Raw genomic sequence first — 19,170 nt, 5'->3', positions numbered from 1 at the left:
CAGAGAGACCATGTCTCTAAGAAAAAAAAAAAAAAAAATTTAAGGGTGGGGGTGGCTGGGGATGTGGCTCAGTGGTTAAAGCCTCTGGATTCAAACCCTGGTACCAAAAAAAAAAAAAAAAAAAAAAAAGTCAGATCCCTTGCTTCTCACCCCCTCCAAACTCCCCATTTCCATTTAGAAAGTTTTTCACTGTAACTTACTTCCCTGCATCTCCTGTCTCTTCTGGAAAGCCTACAACACGTGGAGGGAAAGTAAAAGCCCTCCACTTATAAAGTCTCCTGTTTCACAAACAAGGGCTATGAGAATGACTGTTCCATGTGACTGCAGCCCCCACACTCCTTCACAAAAATGCAGTGCACTTGCTGCTGATCCAGCCAGGACTCCAGACCACCCAACCCCTTCAGTTCTTTCCTCCCACAGGAGAAACAGGCTACCAATGTGGGTATGTCTGGTCATATACTTTCTTCAAAGTTCCCCTGGGCTGGGTGCATGCCTATAATATCAGCAACCTGGGAGGCCAAGGCAGAAGAATCCCAAGTTCAAGGCCAACCTCAGCAACTTAGGCCATAAATAACTTGGTGAGACTCTGTCTCAAAATAAAAAATGAGAGCTAGGGATATAGGTCAGAGGCAAAGTATTTCTGAGTCCAATCCACTGGAAGGAAGGAAGGAAGGAAGGAAGGAAGGAGAGAGGGAGAGAGGGAGAGAGGGAGAGAGGGAGAAAGAGGGAGAGAGAGGGAGAGAGAGGGAGAGGGAGAGGGAGAGGGAGAGGGAGAGGGAGAGGGAGAGGGAGAGGGAGAGAGAGAGGGAGAGAGAGGGAGAGGGAGAGGGAGAGGGAGAGGGAGAGGGAGAGGGAGAGGGAGAGAGAGAGAGAGAGAGAGAGAGAGAGAAAGAGAAGAGAAGAGAAGAGAAGAGAAGGAAGAGAAGAGAGTGAACCAGAGTGCTTCCTCAGCAGCTCAGGAAGCTGAGACAAGAGAATGGCAAGTTCAAAGCTAGCCTCTGCAACTTAGCAAGGCTGTAAGCAACTTAGTAAGATCCTGTCGCAAAATAAGAAATAAAAGGGGCTGGAGTTGTGGCTCAGTGGTTAAGCACCCTTGGGTTCAATCCCTGGTACCAAAAAAAAAAAAAAAAAGGCCCCTTTGGATCTCTGGTTCCCCTGGATTCCTCCCTTTTTTTGTTTTTTTTTCTTTTTGTGTGTAGTGTTGGGGATTGAAACCAGGAGCACTCTACCACAAAGTTAGTTATATTCCCAATCCTTTTTATTTCTTATTTTTTTAATATTTATTTTTTAGTTATTGTTGGATACAATATCTTTAATTAATTTATTTATTTTTATATGGTGCTGAGGATCAAACCCAGGGCCTCACCTGTGCTAGGAGAGTGCTCTACCACTGAGCCACAACCCCAGCCCCTTATTTCTTATTTTGAGACAGGGTCTCACTAAATTGCCCAGACTGTCTTCAAACAATTGCCATCCTCCTGACTCAGCCTCCTGAGTAACTGAGATTACAGGCAGGAGCCACTATGCCCGGCCCCCTAAATCCTTACAATAACCCAGCATGTTAGCCAGGGAGGAAAAAGGATAAGGCCTTAGGTGAAATATCTAGGGATTGTGTCTTTTGCAAGTTACTTGCTAAGTGATATCAAGCAGGTCACAGTCCAAGACTGATTCCTGAGATGTTAAAAAAAAAATTAAATCCTGTACACGCAAGGGTTTTGGAAACAAATTACAGCACTAATGGGAATGGCTACTCCTCCTGCCTTGTAGGACTAAAGAAAGTTGTGCCACCTGCTCCCAACACAAAGGCTCCCTCTCAGGGGATCCTGCTGGGCCCTGAGGGTAACCAAGAGCAGCCCAGTACAGTTCCTGCTTAGGGATAAGAGGTCATAGTCATAAGATTCCCCCCCTCTTCAATACATACACACAGCTTTATGACTTCCCTGCCTAAGAAGGGAAGAAAAAAGCACTGGTTAGACAGCTAAGAGGCTACCAGCAGAAAGGTAGCAGGGAGGGTCTTCATCAAGAACCTGACCACATGATTTGTGCATATCCACAACAAATTCAGTGACAGAGGACAGGCCCAAAGCCAGGTGCAAAACACCTATAGCTTTCTCAGGCAGGGAGAGAGTTCCCACTGTGGACATCTGCCCACACCATAGAGGGAGCCCTACAGTCCCCAAGTGCAGGTGCTTTGGGCTGGGTACCACTCGGCACAGGGCCATGTACATCTGCTGAGAGCAATGTGAGAGGCAGGCCGCAGCTGCACCCCTCCAGGAGGCTGTGCCAATACTCGAACAGAAAATAAACAGCAGTTTAGCATCACTGAAGTTAACCCCTGAGCTGTTTCCTCATCTGCCAAACAGAGAGAGCCTTTATCTCCTAGAATTTTAGTAGGAATTAAATGAGATTACTCTTACAAAGAGCCTGACACTACTCTGCAGATACTCAATAAATGGTAATTATTATTAAAAACAACCCCCACCCCCAACGGAGGAGATGTCACAGGACAGGCTAGGCCTAATGCCAAAGCTGTGGATAAACAATAAGGGAGAAGGGTTCGGAGGAGAAAGGGAAAGCAATTGCTGCAGGCTACAGTGGGCTGGCAAGACCTCCCCAAAGGGGACTGCTGTAGTTTGAATCTTAAATGTCCCCTAAGGGGCCATGTGTTAAAGGTCCCAGAGTAGTGATATTGGGATGCCGTGGAAACTTTAAGAAAGTATAGGGCCTAGTGGGGATCTTTAGGTCACTGGGAGTGTGCCTTGAAGGGGGACTGTGGGACCTCTGCCCTCATTTCCTTTTTTTTTTTTTTTTTTTTGGGTACTGAGGATCTTCAGCACGTTTTTGTTGTTGTTGTTGTTGTTGTTTTTAAAGAGAGAGAGAGAGAGAGAGAGAGAATTTTAATATTTATTTTTTGGTTTTCAGCAGACACAACATCTAGTATGTGGTGCTAAGGATCAAACCCGGGCCGCACGCATGCCAGGCGAGCGCGCTACCACTTGAGCCACATCCCCAGCACCCTCAGCACGTTTTTATTTTTTATTTTGAGATAGTCCCATTAAGTTGCTTAGGGCCTTGCCAAATTGCTGAGGCTGCCCTCAAACTTGCGATCCCCCTGCCTCAGTCTCCTAAGCTACTGGCATTATAGGAGTGCACCACCACACCTAGTCCTCTTCTCCTTTTTTTTTTTTTGGTGGTGCTGGGGATTAAATCCAGGGCCTTGTGCCATACGAGGCAGGCACTCTACCAACTGAGCTATATCCCCAGTCCCCGTTTTTCCTTCTTGACTATGAGGTAGGCAGTATTCATGCCACGATGTGCTGCCTCACCACAGGCCGAAAGCAACAAGGCCAACCAATCATGTATTGGAACCTCCAAAACCATGAGTTAAAGTCAAAACTTTTCTCTTTATAAGTTGATTATCTCAGTTATTTTGATATGGTGACAGAAAGTTAATTAACACAGGAAGGAAGCTTGTGAAAGTCACTATAGTGAACTAGGCAACCTCCACCTCAGTCTTAGAAAGTGGAAACAGCACCTTCACCTCACTAATTCAAGAAATGATGTGCATGAACCCCCCAGTCCACAGTCACCAAGAGACAGTGGCAGGGGTAGACAGCCCAGGGTTTCTGACCACATCTTCCCTTTATACCAGACCTGGATAAGCTGGGCTGGCTGAGACAGAGGAAAGGCAAACCTCACAGGTGCTCTGCTGAATGAAGTCCAGGCCATCTGACCAAGCAAGGCTCTCCAGGTGCCCCAGTACTCCTGAAGACATGCATCCTGCCTGAACCCAAGCCTCAGCTGATCTCCCTCCCACCATCTTTTTTTGTTTGTTTGTTTTTTAGTTGTTGATGGATCTTTATTTTATTTATTTATGTGGTGCTGAGAATCAAACCCAGTGCCTCACACATGCTAGGCAAATGCTCTTCCACTGAGCTACAGCCCAGCCCATCCCTCCCACCACCTTGCAGCCAGGCAGTTGTTTTCCCAAAGAGAAAAAAGATGCCTCTTCCTTTGTACTGAGTCTTGTCTGGGTTTTGTTTTGTTTGTACTGGAGATTAAATACAGTGGTGCTTTACCACTTGAGGCAGGGTCTTGCTAAATTTCTGCTGCTGGCCTTGAACTCAGCATCTTCCTGCCTCAGCCTGCCAAGTTGCTGGGATTACAGTTGCTGGACTTCTTGAACAACTTCAAGGTGACCTTCAAGCTGTTTCTTCCTCTCTCTTTTTTCGAAGTGGGAGAGGCAAGCTCTAGCCTCATTTTTACTGGAAACCAGTTGCTGGACCTGATATCTGTGCATGTGAAGTGGGCAACAATGACCTTATTTCCCCTGTGCACAGACTTTTTCTAAGGAGGAAATGGCAGCATATATTTTACAAAGACCAAAACCAAAAATGCTATAAGATATAAAGGGACAAAAGAAGCCTTTTTTGTCCCTGTTCAGAAGACAAGATGAATACCTGCTTTATGGGCTTCTGGGCCTCTGCCAGGAGTTCCAGGTCAGGAATATGGACAAACAACATAGTGGGTGCTGCCAGTGGTGAGCTGGGTGAGGCTTTCCCTCAGAACAGCACTGCCTAGGAGTCAGGTGAACTGGGACAAAGCGGAATTCATGCAGGAGCCAAACCTCAGTATGGGAAGCAGGTGGAGAATGGCCCTACCCTTAAGGCTTAGGGACTTTCTCACACTTCTCCCTATACTCTAAATCTCCCTTGTGCCACCAGCCCCTCCCCATCAAGAAAAGACAAGAATCCCTGACTATCCTAGAGATTTTTTAAAAAGGCCCAAAGAAGGAAATGATTTGCCTAATGTCACCCCTTGAGTCCAAGTTAGTAGAGAATCCATAGGCATCTATTACTCTAGAATGGCAGCTCTGACCCTGCCCCTCCCACACCAGCCTCTGCAAGAAGGCTCCTTGAGGCTCTGCTCTGAGATTAGGATAGGAAGGAAAACTGCACACAGCACTTTCCATTCTTAAAGGAGGGGTACCTTGCAAGGGAGGCAGCTGCCAAAGCTGACAGAATGAGGACTTCAACCTAACTCCTGCCCACGCTGGGGTGTTGAGAGAATAGAGAATAGGTAAGACCCTGAAATAAGCTCCCAGGTATCTGACAGTGCAGAGAGCATGGCGTCAGCCCACTAGTCCTATTCCCCAAGGCAGTTGGTACCATCTCCCCTCTTCCCAGGGCCAGCTCTGGAAGACAGCTTAAAGGAAAGAATAGTCAGCTGGACACACCCCAAACCTTGAAACCTTAAGGAAGAAAATCCAGTGGCAACCTAGGATTAAGAGATTTGTGATCCTCTTGCCTTGCAGGAAGACTGTAAAAGGCAGGGTCATGTCTGCCTTACGTGGTTAAAATATTACAAGGGGCAGCTGCTGCTCACTGAGCCCTCCCTGTGTGTACAAAGTCAGTTTTATGTGGATTAATTAATGTCATCATCACATCAGTAGCACTATAGCTAGACAGCATTATTTCCTTTTTTTTTGGGGGGGGGGGTGCTGCAGATGGAACCCAGGGCCTTGGACATGCTAGGCAAGTGCTCTATCACTGAGCTACACCCCCAGCCTTTATTTCCCATTTTATGCATGGGGAAACTGAGGCTCAGACAGCATAAGTGGCAAAGTGGTAGCTGAATTCTACAATGCAACCTCAACTCTAACCTTAATTCTACAATACAATGGTAAAGGGGGAAAAAAAGAGTTGGGGGTCTGAACAGGAACCCTTCAGATCTTCTGGCCACCTTTCCCTCTATTCTCTTCCCCAGATGGCCAGATGCTAGTGCTCTTATTTTCAGAGGCAGGGGGGAAAAAATGCATTCCAAGCCAAAGACACAGACTTTTGGAACTGCAAAGGAGATCATACCCACCCTCCTCATTTTACAATGGGAAAACTGAGGCCCAAGGTTAAGTGACTTTACCAGGATTTCACAGTGAGGGGAATGGTAGAAATGTCAGGTCTAGAAAGGGCCATAAAGATCAACTGCCTGGTGTGGAAGCATGACTGGCCCAAGGTCACAAAGGGAGGATGGATGAGAAGCTGGGTTTCCGGACTTCAAGACTGATATCCTTGCCACAGCACCATCTCTGCTCTCCAGCTGCCCAGAGTCCAGGGCCCAGCACTCTGGTGGTGACAAAGCAGGCCAGACCCAGCCTGACCCTATTAGGTCAAGCCACGTCAGGACTGCAGGCAGAAACTTCAGACTGCCTAGAGTGTAATCTGTGTGGTCATACTGTTGTCCCAGCAGCAGGCAATGAAACCCTCAGTGTAAGTGCCAGTCCCTAATGCCCCATACAATGCCAGGTGTAGTTGGAAGGTGACGGAATTAGAGGGAGGAAACAATTTATAGATAGCATTTGTGAGGTCTCTTCCTGGTCTCACACAAGCAAATGACATACCATGGTCACTTTAGTGTCTTACAACAAATTCAGACACAAGGTTTAATGCCTCAATTGATATGTTCAAACAGCAGTTAAGATTCATGACCACTGCACAAGTGAATCCTGCAGAAAAAGGCCCATGCTCTTCAAGGTCATGAATTTATGTCAGAATCAGTACACATGGTTCCCCTTGTCCAGTCCTTGATTTTTTTCCAGGAAGCTGGCTACCATCAGAGTATAGGTGCTGATGGCCCAGCTCCATGACCAGGCCCCACCACTGTGACTGGCTCAGCACCAAAGCCCTGCACCAGGAAGCCAGCTCCTGGATCTATCAAAACAGAGGCACCAGTTCATTCCTGCAGCACGTCCCAGAGCCTGCCTCACACCAGCCTGGCATCAGCTCTCAGCTCCTGCATGTCCTTGGGATAGCTGGGAGGCTTCCTGCCAAGTCTCAAAACTCCCCAAGCCCAATAAAAATCAGGCAAAGAGGGGAGCAGAGTCCCAGGACCTCATGTCTTCCACAGCTACCTGGGGGTGGGCTGAAGAAGCAAAGGCAGCTTGCAAAGGCAGCTTGCAAAGCCCCCCTAGACACCTCTTCCAGGAATTTCTGGGCTACGCAGGCTCTGGGGAGTTCCACCAATCACCCAGCAGAACAGGGTGCTCAAGCTGGGCAGTGAGCCCAATTCTCCAGGAGGGACCTTTCATAGTCTCTTCAGATCAGAACACCCCTAACCCTTCTCCCTATGCCTCTCCTATAAATAAGTGGTCAATATCAGCCCAGGCAGCACCTTGAGCAGAACCAGATACCAACCTGGGGTAAGCTGGGATCAGACCAAGCTTCGACCTCCTCCACTCTTACCACCCCCAAACAGCCTTCAGAAATTCTCATTAACTGTATAAAGGATGGCATTGCTGCCACCAGAAACTATCAGATAACATCCTGGGGATCAAGGAAGGGGAGACTATGGGAACCCCTTATGTTCCTTGCACCCAGGTCTCTGCTATACCCAAACTCCTCAGATAGGCCAAGTAGAAATATACTCCATCCTGGGACACCCTACAGTGAAGCAGGTAATAAATTGTACTGGATGCTGTTGACAGAGCAAAAAGTGTCACTTGCTAGAAGACACTTCTCTATGTCTCACACATAGCTGGATGCCTGGCTCTGGGTCTGACTTATTCAGAGGAGACCTGCCAGGTCTGGAAGCCTTGCTGAAGATACCTAGTATCAAAAGTGTCCCATCCTTGAATCCTCTCCCATTCACAATGGAGGTTCCAATCTTGACAGGCCTCAGAACAGAGGCCACAGAGCTGGAGTTTGAGAAAAACCAAGATGGCAGGGTGCAGGCTCCTGCTTTATAGGAGTAGTTCAGACCTGTAAATCCTGGGCAGCCTCAAATGGTAAGAGATGGGGCAAGAAACTCAGTTGTCTGGTGGCAGTGAAAATGACAGTAGCATCAAGCAAATTGGACTTACCTATCTTCATGAGGCAGGCCAGCAGAATCCACAGAGAGATCTCGAAGGGTGTGCGAACATGTGGGTAGTCAATGCCCAGGACTGGAAAGGCCTTTCGCGGCTTCAGGCCATGTTCGGTGACAGAATGGTTAACAGGGCGGCTCTCTGGATGGGGTGCCTCTGGTGGGGCAGTGGTGACATCCCCAATTGAGCGTTCCTGTGGTGGCTCAGACCCTCCGATGGTGCTGGCATGGCTCCTGAGAACAGGTAGTAGCCCCACCAAGGCCACCGCCACCAGCAAGGAGGGGAAGATCCGAAGTGAAGAGGGTCCCCAGAAACCAGACCACCAAAGCATCATGCTGCTCCCTCAGCCCAGAAGGCCTCAATCCTTAGGAAAGTGAGAATAAGACCTGGAGCATGGGTTGCAGGGAGGAAAGAGACTGGAGCAGTCTCTAGGAAAAGTTCATGTTTTAGAGAAGTATTTTCGTGGAGGCAGTCTTCTTGAGGGTGGAGCGAGGCGGGGTTTGCAACTGGACTCCGAACTGTGGGAAGAGGGACAAGGACCCAGAAGGGACCACAGAAGACCAAAAGGTCTGGAACTCCGGGCCAGGGAGAGGGGAATGGGAGGGACTGCACCCTAGGGAATAAGGAAGGGACAGGATAGGCTGGACCCCGGGCAAGGGAAAGGAAGAGGAAAGGAACTGGGGACCTTTGGCTAAGGAAAGTGACTGAGGCGCTGAGACTAGAGGAAAAGGTAGGGAACCTGAGCTAAAGGAAGAGGAGGAAATGGGGGAGACCAGGGAAAGGAGACAGAGGGCTGGAAGCCCAGCCCGCGAGAAAAAGAGTGAAGCGGGAAAGCGGCCGGAGCTTCTCCACCCAGGGGAGGGCCGGGGTCCTGGAGCGCCGGGCTGAGATTCCGGGGGAAATGGAGGGAGGCGGAAGGAGGAGGCAGGCGGCCTGGCGGGAAGGTGCCTCGGCGCGGGCTGGGGTGGGCTCGCTGTGGGCCAGCAGCAACACGCCCCTCCTTGCGACCCCGGCGAGTCGCTGCGCTCCGCCCCGGCCCAGTTGCAGTTCTTCCACGGCTGGCTCCAGCTCCAGCCCCGACCTCAGCCCCGGCGGCAGTGGACTGATGCCTGGCTAAGCCGGGCGCTGCAATTTATAGGCACCAGCGAGCAGCCGGCGCGCGGGCTAGAGGGACCTGTCAGCGCCGGCTCGGCGCAGCGGCCCCTGTCGCCGAGGGAGAAAGCATCACGTAGGAAGAGGAAGCCAAGTCAGATGGGAAAAAAAAAAAAAAGTTCAGAACCCACAAATTCTAACAGGGGCAAAATTCCGTTCTGTTTATACAGATCTTTCACATCTACATCCGCAGTCTTATAAAGGCTTCCCAATGACACTGTGAAGGATACATTATCTTATGTATCTAGTTACCATGTGACCTTGAGCAAGTTATTTAGGTCTATTTCACAGCTTTCTAACCTGTTAAGGACATACTGCTGAAACGGTGGAATCATTGGAAAGCCTTTTTAAAAAAAATACCATTACTAGCCAGGAGTGGTGGCACACATCTGTAAACCCAGCCACTCAGATGACCAAGGCAGGAAGATTGCAAATTGAACGCCAGCCTCATCAATTTAGTGAGGCCCTGTCTCAAAATAAGTAAATAAAAAGGGATGGAGATGTGATCAAAGGTAGAGCACGCCTGGGTTCAATTCCCAGTAAACACACACACACACACACACACACACACACACACACACACACTACCAAATACCATTAATTACCTGGGATCTACCTTGGGAGATTTAAGTTCAATTGTTCCACCGTGGTGCCCAGCATGTGAATTTTTTTCAAAATTTCTAATATACAACTAGGGTGAGAAGTTTTGAAATAACTGAATTGCTGTCCTCTATTATAGGAGAGTAATTAAGGTAAAGAGAATCTAAATGGGGCTGGGGCTGTAGCTCAGTGGCAGAGTGCTTGCCTGACATGTTTGAGGCACTTGGTTCCATCCTTAGCACTGCATAAAAATAAACAAATAAAATAAAGGCATGCTGTCCATACACAAATACAAAAAAAATAAAATAAAAAAGAAAGAAAGTCAAAGTCACTAGCTCAAGATCACAGAGTAATCTCAGAGGGGCTCAGTGCAGTTTAATGAATATATTCTGGGCTTCTTAGCCAGGGTTTGTGCTGGATTCTAGCAACACAAAAGATAAGACATGAGGCAATAATGACTGGGCCAGGGCACAATGTGGACACAGCAAGGGCTTCTGAGTTGATAACGTTCAATTTCTTTACTGGGTTACCAAGGTTACAGAGGTAGTTGTTTTGTGATAACTCATGGAGCACTCATAGCGCACTTTTCTCTAGCTATGTTATCCTTCCACACAAAGGTATATTAAAATAACAGTAGAGTGAGATGGTGGTAAGCACATTAGACTGGGTTCTCTGTACCTCACATTTTTCAGACATAGTTTCAACCATCTGGAAGATGACAACAAGCAGGAAACATATTCAAAGAAAGCCAAGCGTAGATGTGTCGTATGGGAGCAGATGAAAAAATGTCAGCTATAATGGAAGTAACCAAAGAGAGGAGTAATGTTTAGTTCAAGGATCAGAATAATGACAATATTGCTGAGCATGGTGGTGCATGCCTATAATTCCAGTGGCACTGGAGACTGAGGCAGGAAGATCACAAGTTCAAAGCCAGTCTCAGCAACTTAGTAAGGCCCTGTCTATAAATAAATAAATAAATAAATAAATAAAGGGCTGGGGATGTGGCTCAATGGTTAAGTACCTCTGATCTCAATCCCCAGTACCAAAACAAGAAGAAGAAGAACAACAACAACAACAATATTGCCTCAAAATTGTTCGGCCTTTGATAGTTTACAACCGTTCAACCAGGTTTATCAATGATCCAAATCCTGTTGCATAGTCAGGGGTCAGTGTATAGTAGTGATGATTCTCATCCCCATTCTACAAATGAAAAACCAAGACTCAGAGACCCAAAGCCATTTTCCCAAGGTCACACAGCAATTAGGAAGCTGATCTAGGCCTCTAATGTCTGAGTCCACTGTTCTTTCAAAACACCACAGGTTCAGGTTAGAATAAAGAGGAGAGGGAAAGGGAGCGATAATAAAAGGACTTTCCAGAGGTGCCCTGGGGCCAGAACCCTGAGACCTGCAGTCCTTTCCAGTCTGGGGGTGATTTTCATTGGTGCACTCTTATCATCCAGTCTCTTGGCTCTCTTGCACTCCAGTCCTCATTGAGTGCTTGGGGGCCAGCCTGGGAGGTGCAGATCCCCAGAGAACAAGGAAATGTCACCCTTGAGATCCATGGTCTGGAGAAGGTTATAAAAATATGATAATACCAGGAAATGGTTCTTGAGAGAAACCACCTGAGATAACCTGTGGCTAAGGCCTATCCCCAGGGTGGAGGAAGGGGCTGCCTAATAAAGACATATTAAGCACATTATCTGGGTTCAAATTCCAGCACCACAACTCCCTAAATGCAGAGTAAATCAGTCTCTGTTCCATAGTTTCTTTCTTCATAATGGGGGGCAGCAGTAGTACCAACTGGTGATGCTGTGGTGAAGGTATTAACCAATGAACACGCAATCGCTTTTGAGCAGCATCCAGCAAGCTCCAGGAATATTTGCCATCATTACCTTTATTTGCAAGTATGGAGGGCCTGGATTGCATACTTTTTTGTAGGGGTGAGGTATTGGGGATTTAACCCAGGGGCAATTTATCACTGAGCTACATCCCCAGTCCTTTTTATTTATTTATTTATTTTATTTTGAGACAGGTTAAGTTGCTGAGAGTTTCTTTGAGTTGCTGAAGCTGATCTCCAATTTGCAATCCTTCTGCCTCAGCCTCCCAAATCTCTGGGATTATAGGCATGCACCACTGCACCCAGCGGAATTTAACACTTTGAAGTAAATTATATTGTTGTGTACTGTTTATGTTAAATGAATTACATTGTTTAAAGTAGTCAATTAAAATACACAGGAGACTGGGAATGTAACCAAGGGTAGAATACTTGCCTAGCATGCATGGAGCCCTGGGTTTGATCCCTGGCACCAAAATAAAATAAGTAACAAAATCGCTGCAATATTTGTGACCTTTTTAAGCATATCCTCACATTATTTATTTATTTATTTATTTTGGTACTGGAGATTGAACCCAGAGGTACTTAACCATTGAGCCACATCCTCATCCCATTTTGTTTTTTTATTTTGAGACAGGGTCTCACTAAGTTGCTGAGGCTGGCTGGAATTAGACATGCACCACCGTGCCTAGCCAAGCATAGTCTTACTTTTAAACCATTCCATGCCCACACTGTTCTTGACTCGGAGAGGCCATGTCTCTGCAGATTCTTCCTCCTGCTGGGATCTAGGACAGCCTCAGGATTCCTAGCCCTGGGCACCATCAACCCCTAAATAGGTCATGTCTGTCCCCTAAGCCCCTCATTGAGTTCTTTTGTTACTAAACCCAGGTTCAGAGGCTCATTCCCATGGAAAAATCAATGTCCAAGAGACAAGTAGCCAAGAAATGGAGAAGAAGGAGCTTTGCTCACAAATCAGCTTCCCAATTCCAGGGAGTTGAAGGATTCCAGACATAAGAGAGGAATGATAAGGAAGAGGGAGAAGGTTGGTAAAGGGGACTAGGTGGAGCCCTTCCAGGAATTTGGGTGCCACCACTTGTCATTCCTATCATGGCCTGGTGTTTCTGATCATAATGGCTGATAAGTGTCTTTAACCTTTAAGTGGGGGGCAGGAGGTTGGGGTGGGGACAGTTGTCAAGTCTAGGTCAAGTTAACCCTATATTATAGTTTTGGACAAAACATATCTCAAATAAATAAACATGTGTATGTGCAGTGCTGAGTAGAATCTGACCCAAAGGTTAAGGCAACAAAGGAGACAGACACAATAGCAAGACAGAGAGGCCAAGTCTCCCCATCCCATTCCAGTCAGCCACTGGACATCTGCAGGCCCAAGTGAAGGGTCAATGTTTTTGGAGCTGGGGATATAGCTCAGTTGGTAGAGTGCTTGCCTCACATGCACAAGGCCCTGGGTTCAAGCACCACAGGGAAAAAAAAAAAAAAAAGAGTCAATGTTTTCAACAAAAGCAGCCTGCAGGTCCCTGAAGAGTAACCTAGACAACTGTTGTCATAACCCATACGTCAGAGGGGTGTCTGCAGCTAAGTTAGTGGGAGACTAATAATGTATTGCCTTGTCATGCATCCTCCAAAATTAGTGATTTTAAAAGTCAATTAGAAGCAAGAAAAGCTACAGGGTCTATTTTTTTCCCTTGGTAACATTTCACTAAAAGGACCAAGAATTTTATGGAATTGCTATAGCTATGATATCAATAGATGTATGCCCAATAATGCATGGCACTGAGAAAGGATCCACTAGGTCATACATTTTTTTAAAAAAATTCCAACAGCTGGGACTTGAACCCAGGGACTTGCATATGCTAGGCAAGGAGTCTAGGGCTGAGCCATATCCCATTTCCCAACTTGGTCACTTAATAACTGTGCATCATGGGCACATCTTGTCTGATTTCTGTCCCTCAGTTTGTTCAGGTATAAAAAAGTGGGTGGGGTGCTGGGGTTGTGGCTCAGTGGTAGAACACTTGCCTTGCACGTGTGAGGAACTGGGTTCTATCCTCAGCACCAAATAAAAATTAATAAGCAAAATAAAGGTACTGTGACCATCTACAACTAGAAAATTATTTTTTTTTAAAGTGGGTGGGGTCATGCTACCAGCCTTGTAAGTTTACCAGGAGGATTAAAAGGTCAATGTACAGGGCTGGGGCTGGGGCTCAGTGTGAGGAACTGGGTTCCATTCTCAGCACCACATAAAAATAAATGAAATATTGGGCTGGGGTTGTGGCTCAGTGGTAGAATGCTTGTCTAGCATGTGTGAGGCACTGGGTTCAATTCTCAGCACCATATGTATATAAATAAGTAAGTAAATAAATAAATAGAACAAAGATATTGTGTCTATCTAAAACTTAAAAAAACATTTAAAAGAAAAATAAAGGTCAACGTATATCAAGCACAGTTTCTGGCACACAGTCAGCGCCCAGTAACTGAGTTCATTTCCTTCTTTCTTTTGTCATAATGTCACAGGCCCACAAGGTCTTTTACCAATCTCCCCTTCACTCACTGGGTTCCAGCCAAATCGCTTCTGCCTCTGTGCTAGTTCTCAGACATTTGTCAAACACATTTCTGCTCCAGGGTCTTAACACTTGCTATTCCTTCTGCCTAGAACAGTGTACCGTAGAGAGCTAAGAAGGAAGCTTACTCCCTTCCTCCTTCAAGACCAGCCAGGTGTGGTGGTGTGGGCCATAATCTCAAATCCTAAGAAGGCTGAGGCAGGAGGACTGCAAGTTTGAGGCCAGCCTGGTAAACTGAGCAAGGCCCTGTCTGAAAATAAAAAATAGAAAGGGCTGGGTGTGTGGTTCAGTGGTTAACCAGCCCTGGATTCAGTCCCCAGTACCAAAACAAACAAACAAAAAAAACCAACAACATCATATATGTTATTATATATGTTTCTCACATATGGTATAATTTACTTATTTATTTATTTTTGTGGTACTAGGTGCTAGGGTTTGAACTCAGGGGCATTCTACTACTGAGCTACATCCCCAGCCCTTTTTAATTTTTATTTTGAGACAGATCTTGCTAAATTGCTGAGGCTGGCTTTGAACTTGCAATCCTCCTGCCTCCGCTTCCCAAGTTGCTAGGGATTTCCAGTGTACCCCACCTCACCCAGCTGGAGAGGTTAGGATTTAATGTTCTGAGGAGACAGATCCAGAACCTGCACTTTTATTAAGTACCCCAAAAAGATTCTGATGCAGACAATTTGTAATCCACACTTTGGAAATCTCTGGCCTACACCATTAAAATGAACTTGTAATCATTCCCACCCCTACCCCACCCTCCAGGAAAACTTTTTTTTTTTTTTCAATACTAGAAATTGAACTTAGGGACTCTTTACTATCCCCTGAGTAAAGGTGTGCACCCCACCCCTGGCATGGCTTTAAATCTTGCACACCTTTTGGCCTACAAACTTTTTCCTAATTACTTATAAGAAACTTTCAAAGAATAAAGATATTATAATAAACACCCAAATCTTCAACCTTCAGAATTATCAGCTATTATATTTGCTTTCAGTATGTTTTCCTTTTGTGTTTGACAAATGTTAGTGCTGTTTTACTGAAATTTAAAATCCTTTGAACCATCAGTGACATTTTCTCTCCTTTCCTCCAACCCCCCCAGGCAACCTCTTTCATGAGTGTTATGTATCAGTTTGACACTTTAACACACATCTCTTCACCCACATCCTTCTCTAGCAAGGCCCACAACTTAAAATTTGCCTCCTCCGATTCTCTTGAATGGTCTGACCGGGCTTTCACCCCAATATCTATATCTACATGGCTCTCTGACATCACCAATGACCTCCATTTTGTTCAATCAAATGGTAACTTGGTCCTCTTTTTTGTCAGCTTTTCGTCACTATAATGAAATAATGGAGTCAGACTGCTTAATTAAAAAGAAAAGAGGTTCATTCTGGCTCACAATTCTGTAGGCATCTTATCCAATGATGGCTTTCTGGTTGGTAGGGTCCCAAGGTGGCACATAGCAAAAGATTATAACATGTGATCTTTCTCCCCGCTTTTATAAAGTCACCAGGATTTGGTCCTGGGGATTTCACCTTGATGAACTGATCTCATCCTTATCACTTTTCAAGACCCCACCTCTAAATGACACAGTGATATTAAGTTCCACTCTCCTAATGCCACACAACAGTGGTTAAACTTCAATGCTTGAAGCCTTGTGGGACACTCAAACCATACCAGTCCCTTTCTTCCTTTATCAGCAACCTTGGGACACACTTGGTCAGGTGCTTATTAAAAATACTTTCTTCAGGTAGCTTACTAGACCCTGGCAACCCTCCTGGTTTTACTCTCACCTCTCTGTGTTCCTTCTCTGTGTCCCCTGACTGAATCTTCCTCTTGCTCTTCCTCCTCCCCAAGCACAACTCTAAATTTTGGGCCACCCAGGGCTTGATCCCAACCTTCTCCCTGCTCTGTCTACATTCATTTCTCGGTGACCTCATCTTTTCTCATGATTTCAAACAGCATCCACATGAGGACAGCTCACAGATACACATCTCTAGCCCAGTTCTCTGATTTCAACTCCAGACTCTTATGTCCAACTGAACAGTCAACATCTCTACCTGGTTGTTTAACAGACCACCTAAAACTCAGTATTTCCAAAACTGAACTGCAGACCTTCCCACTCCCTCACAAACCTGTTTCTCCCACTGCCTTCCCATCCAATAAAAAGTCCCTCCATCTTCCCACTTACTCAGGCCAAACATATTTACTCAGACTGAAGGGGAAGGATCACAAGTTCAAGGCCAGCTCCAGCACTTTAGTGAGTCCCTGAGCAACTCGGCAAGACTCTGTCTCAAAAGAAAAACTAAAAAAGGACTGGGGATGTGGCTCAGTGGTTAAACATCCTTGGTTTCAATACCTGGTGCCAAAAAAAAAAAAAAAAAAGTTAACATTGGCAAACTGTCTTCAAATTGCACTGATTTCCTTTTTTTTTTCTGTTCCAGGATCCCATCCAGGATTAGTTCTCGTTCTTCTTAGTCTCCTGTGGTCTGTGACAATTTCTGCCCTTCCTTGCTCCTATGACAGTCCTTTTTATAGTCAGGGATACTCTTGATAAAAAGAATTATTGGGTATTTTGCAGAATGTTGGTCAACATGGGTTGCCTGAAAGTTTCCTCCTGACCTGACTGGGGTTGTGAGACTTGGGGAAGGATCCCACAGAGGTAAAGACCCTCCTCCTCACATGGCAGGGGTACGCACTGCCCTCGTGACTTATCATCAGTGATGTTAACTTGATTGCTTGTTTATTCACAGAGAATCTCCAAGTTTCTCCGCTGTAACTACTTTTTCCCTTTCTGTACTCTGTTCGTGGGAAATGTCTAATTATTTTAATTTCATTTCCCTGGTTACCAATGATGCTGAACACCTCTTCGTGATTTTGGCTGCAGGGCATTCTTCTTACAGGAATTGCCTACTCAGTCTTTTGCCTGTGTTTCAACTTGTTTGCTTGTCCTTAGTTCTTAGTGATTTCTAGATGTTATTAATATATCAGTCCCAATTATCTTCTCCCAGGGAGTCATTTAAATTTTAAAAATTTTGTTTATAATGTCTTGTATCATCTATCAGTTTTAAATTTTAATTTAGTCATGTTTAAATATTGTTTCCTTTATTATTTGTGCTTTTGGAACTATCTTTTGAACACCCAGCCATGACTCATTTATCTCCTAATAACCACCAATTCTCATGACATATTCATGTACCCTCTTTGCCTCAAATGCCAAATGTCCTTCCTCCCTTTTGCTTACAGGCAAGCTCCTACTTGTCTTCCTTCCTTCCTTCCTTTCTTTCTTCCTTCGACTGAACCCAAGGACATTTTGCCACTAAACCACATCCCCAACCCTTTTTGTTTTATTTTTGAGACACAATCTCACTAAATTACGAGGCTAGCCTCTAACTTGCAATCCTCCTGATTCAGCCTCCCAAGTCATTGGGATTAGAGGTGTGTACTGCCTTGCCCAGTTCCTTCTTACTTTAACATCATAAATGGAAGGAAACCTCCTCTGTGAAGCCATTGCTGAGGCCCCAGGTGGAATTAGTTGTTCTTCACACAGTGTTTGCACAAATGGTCCCCCCAAAATTTTTTTTTCAGCACTGAGGATTGAACCCAAGGTTGTTTTTATTTTTTTAATTTTTATTTTTTAAATAGGGCCTCTCTAAATTGCCCAGGTTCACCGCAAACTGGTGCTGCAGCCAGTATGGAAAGCAGTATGGAGATTTCTTGGAAAATTGGGAATGGAACCATTTGACCCAGCTATCCCTCTCCTCAGTCTATACCCAAAGAACTTAAAAACAGCATACTACAGGGACACAGCCACATCAATGTTTATAGCAGCACAATTCACAATAGCTAACCTGTGGAACCAACCCAGATGCCTTTCAATAGATGAATGGATAAAAAAAAATGTGGCATATAAACACAATGGAATATTACTCAGCAATAAAAAAGAATAAAATCATGGAATTTGCAGCTAAATGGATGGAATTAGAGAAGATAATGCTAAGTGAAGTTAGCCAATCCCAAAAAACCAAATGTCGAATGTTTTCTTTGATAAAAGGAGGCTGATCCATAGTGGGACAGGGAGAGGGAGCATGGGAGGAACAAGCAAACTCTAGATATGGCAGAGGGTTGGAAGAGGAAGGGAGTGGGCATGGGGTTATAAATGTTGGTGGAATGTGATGATCATTATGAAGACACAAATTGGTGTGAATATACTTTGATATACAACCAGAGATATGAAAAATTGCGCTCTATATGTGTAATAAGAATTATAATGCATTTTGCTGTCATAGATTAAAAAAAAGATTCAAGCAAGCCAAAAATAAATAAATAAATAAACAAATAAATAAATAGCCCAGGTTCATCTCTAACTTGCCATCTTCCTGCCTCAACCTCCAGAGTTATTGAGATTAAAGGTGTGCACCATGGTACCCAGCTGTCCAAATTTTTATTAAAGCACGTATTGCTCTCTATTATAGAGCTTTGTTTAATTGTGTATCTGTCTCACCAAGTCGGCTGTTGTTACTGAAGAAGAGGGACCCCATCTAGTTTGTCTTTAATGGAGCACCAAGCTCAATACAGCCAATGTAAATAAATGAATGCAGTACATGAATGAATGAGGCCATATTCTGGATCGGTGGTCTTCAGGTATTTTGTTCTTGTGCTCCTGAAGAACTGTAAAACTCTGCACCACACCCACCATGTCTGTGAGGATTGCAAGAAGATACAAATGACTCAAGACAATTCAGGCTGTGGGTATAGAGCACTTGCCTAGCATGCATAAGGTCCTGGATTCGATCTGCAGAGTGCAGAAAGAAAAAAAAAAAGACAATTCGTGGGAGAACTAATTTGAACTAAGAGGACTAAGAAGATCACAAAGGATCATACAGGAAGCTATAAATGGCTATGGCCAGGCTATTAGCACACTGGATGTAAAGGGCCTCTTAAGAGGGGCTCTGAGCCAGGTGTGGTGTCCCACACCTGTAATTCCAGTGGCTCAGGAGGCTGAGGCAGGAGGATCCTACGTTCAAAGCCAACCTCAGCAAATTAGCAAGGCCCTAAGCAATTTAGTGAGACCCTATCTCAAAATAAAAAACAAAAAGGGGATGTGGCTCCATGGTTGACTTCCCCTGGGTTCAATTCCTGATA

General features: G+C 45.3%; 2 protein-coding genes across 2 annotated transcripts in view; one reads left to right on the top strand and one right to left on the bottom strand.

Moving 5' to 3' along the window:
• The window catches only part of Slc9a1 (solute carrier family 9 member A1), a 56,899-nt gene extending 47,950 nt beyond the window's left edge, over positions 1 to 8,949 (bottom strand). The window contains exon 1 of the mRNA XM_076863161.2: positions 7,856 to 8,949. Coding sequence (XP_076719276.1) covers positions 7,856 to 8,192 — 337 coding nt within the window. The 5' untranslated portion in view covers positions 8,193 to 8,949. The remainder of the gene's footprint in view (positions 1 to 7,855) is intronic.
• Positions 1 to 19,170, top strand: part of Wdtc1 (WD and tetratricopeptide repeats 1) — a 176,328-nt gene that overhangs the window by 58,394 nt on the left and 98,764 nt on the right. The window lies entirely within an intron of this gene.

This window comes from Callospermophilus lateralis, chromosome 7, assembly GCF_048772815.1.
Source record: "Callospermophilus lateralis isolate mCalLat2 chromosome 7, mCalLat2.hap1, whole genome shotgun sequence".
Lineage (NCBI taxonomy): Eukaryota > Metazoa > Chordata > Mammalia > Rodentia > Sciuridae > Callospermophilus > Callospermophilus lateralis.
This window is presented reverse-complemented; position numbering and strand designations above follow the sequence as displayed.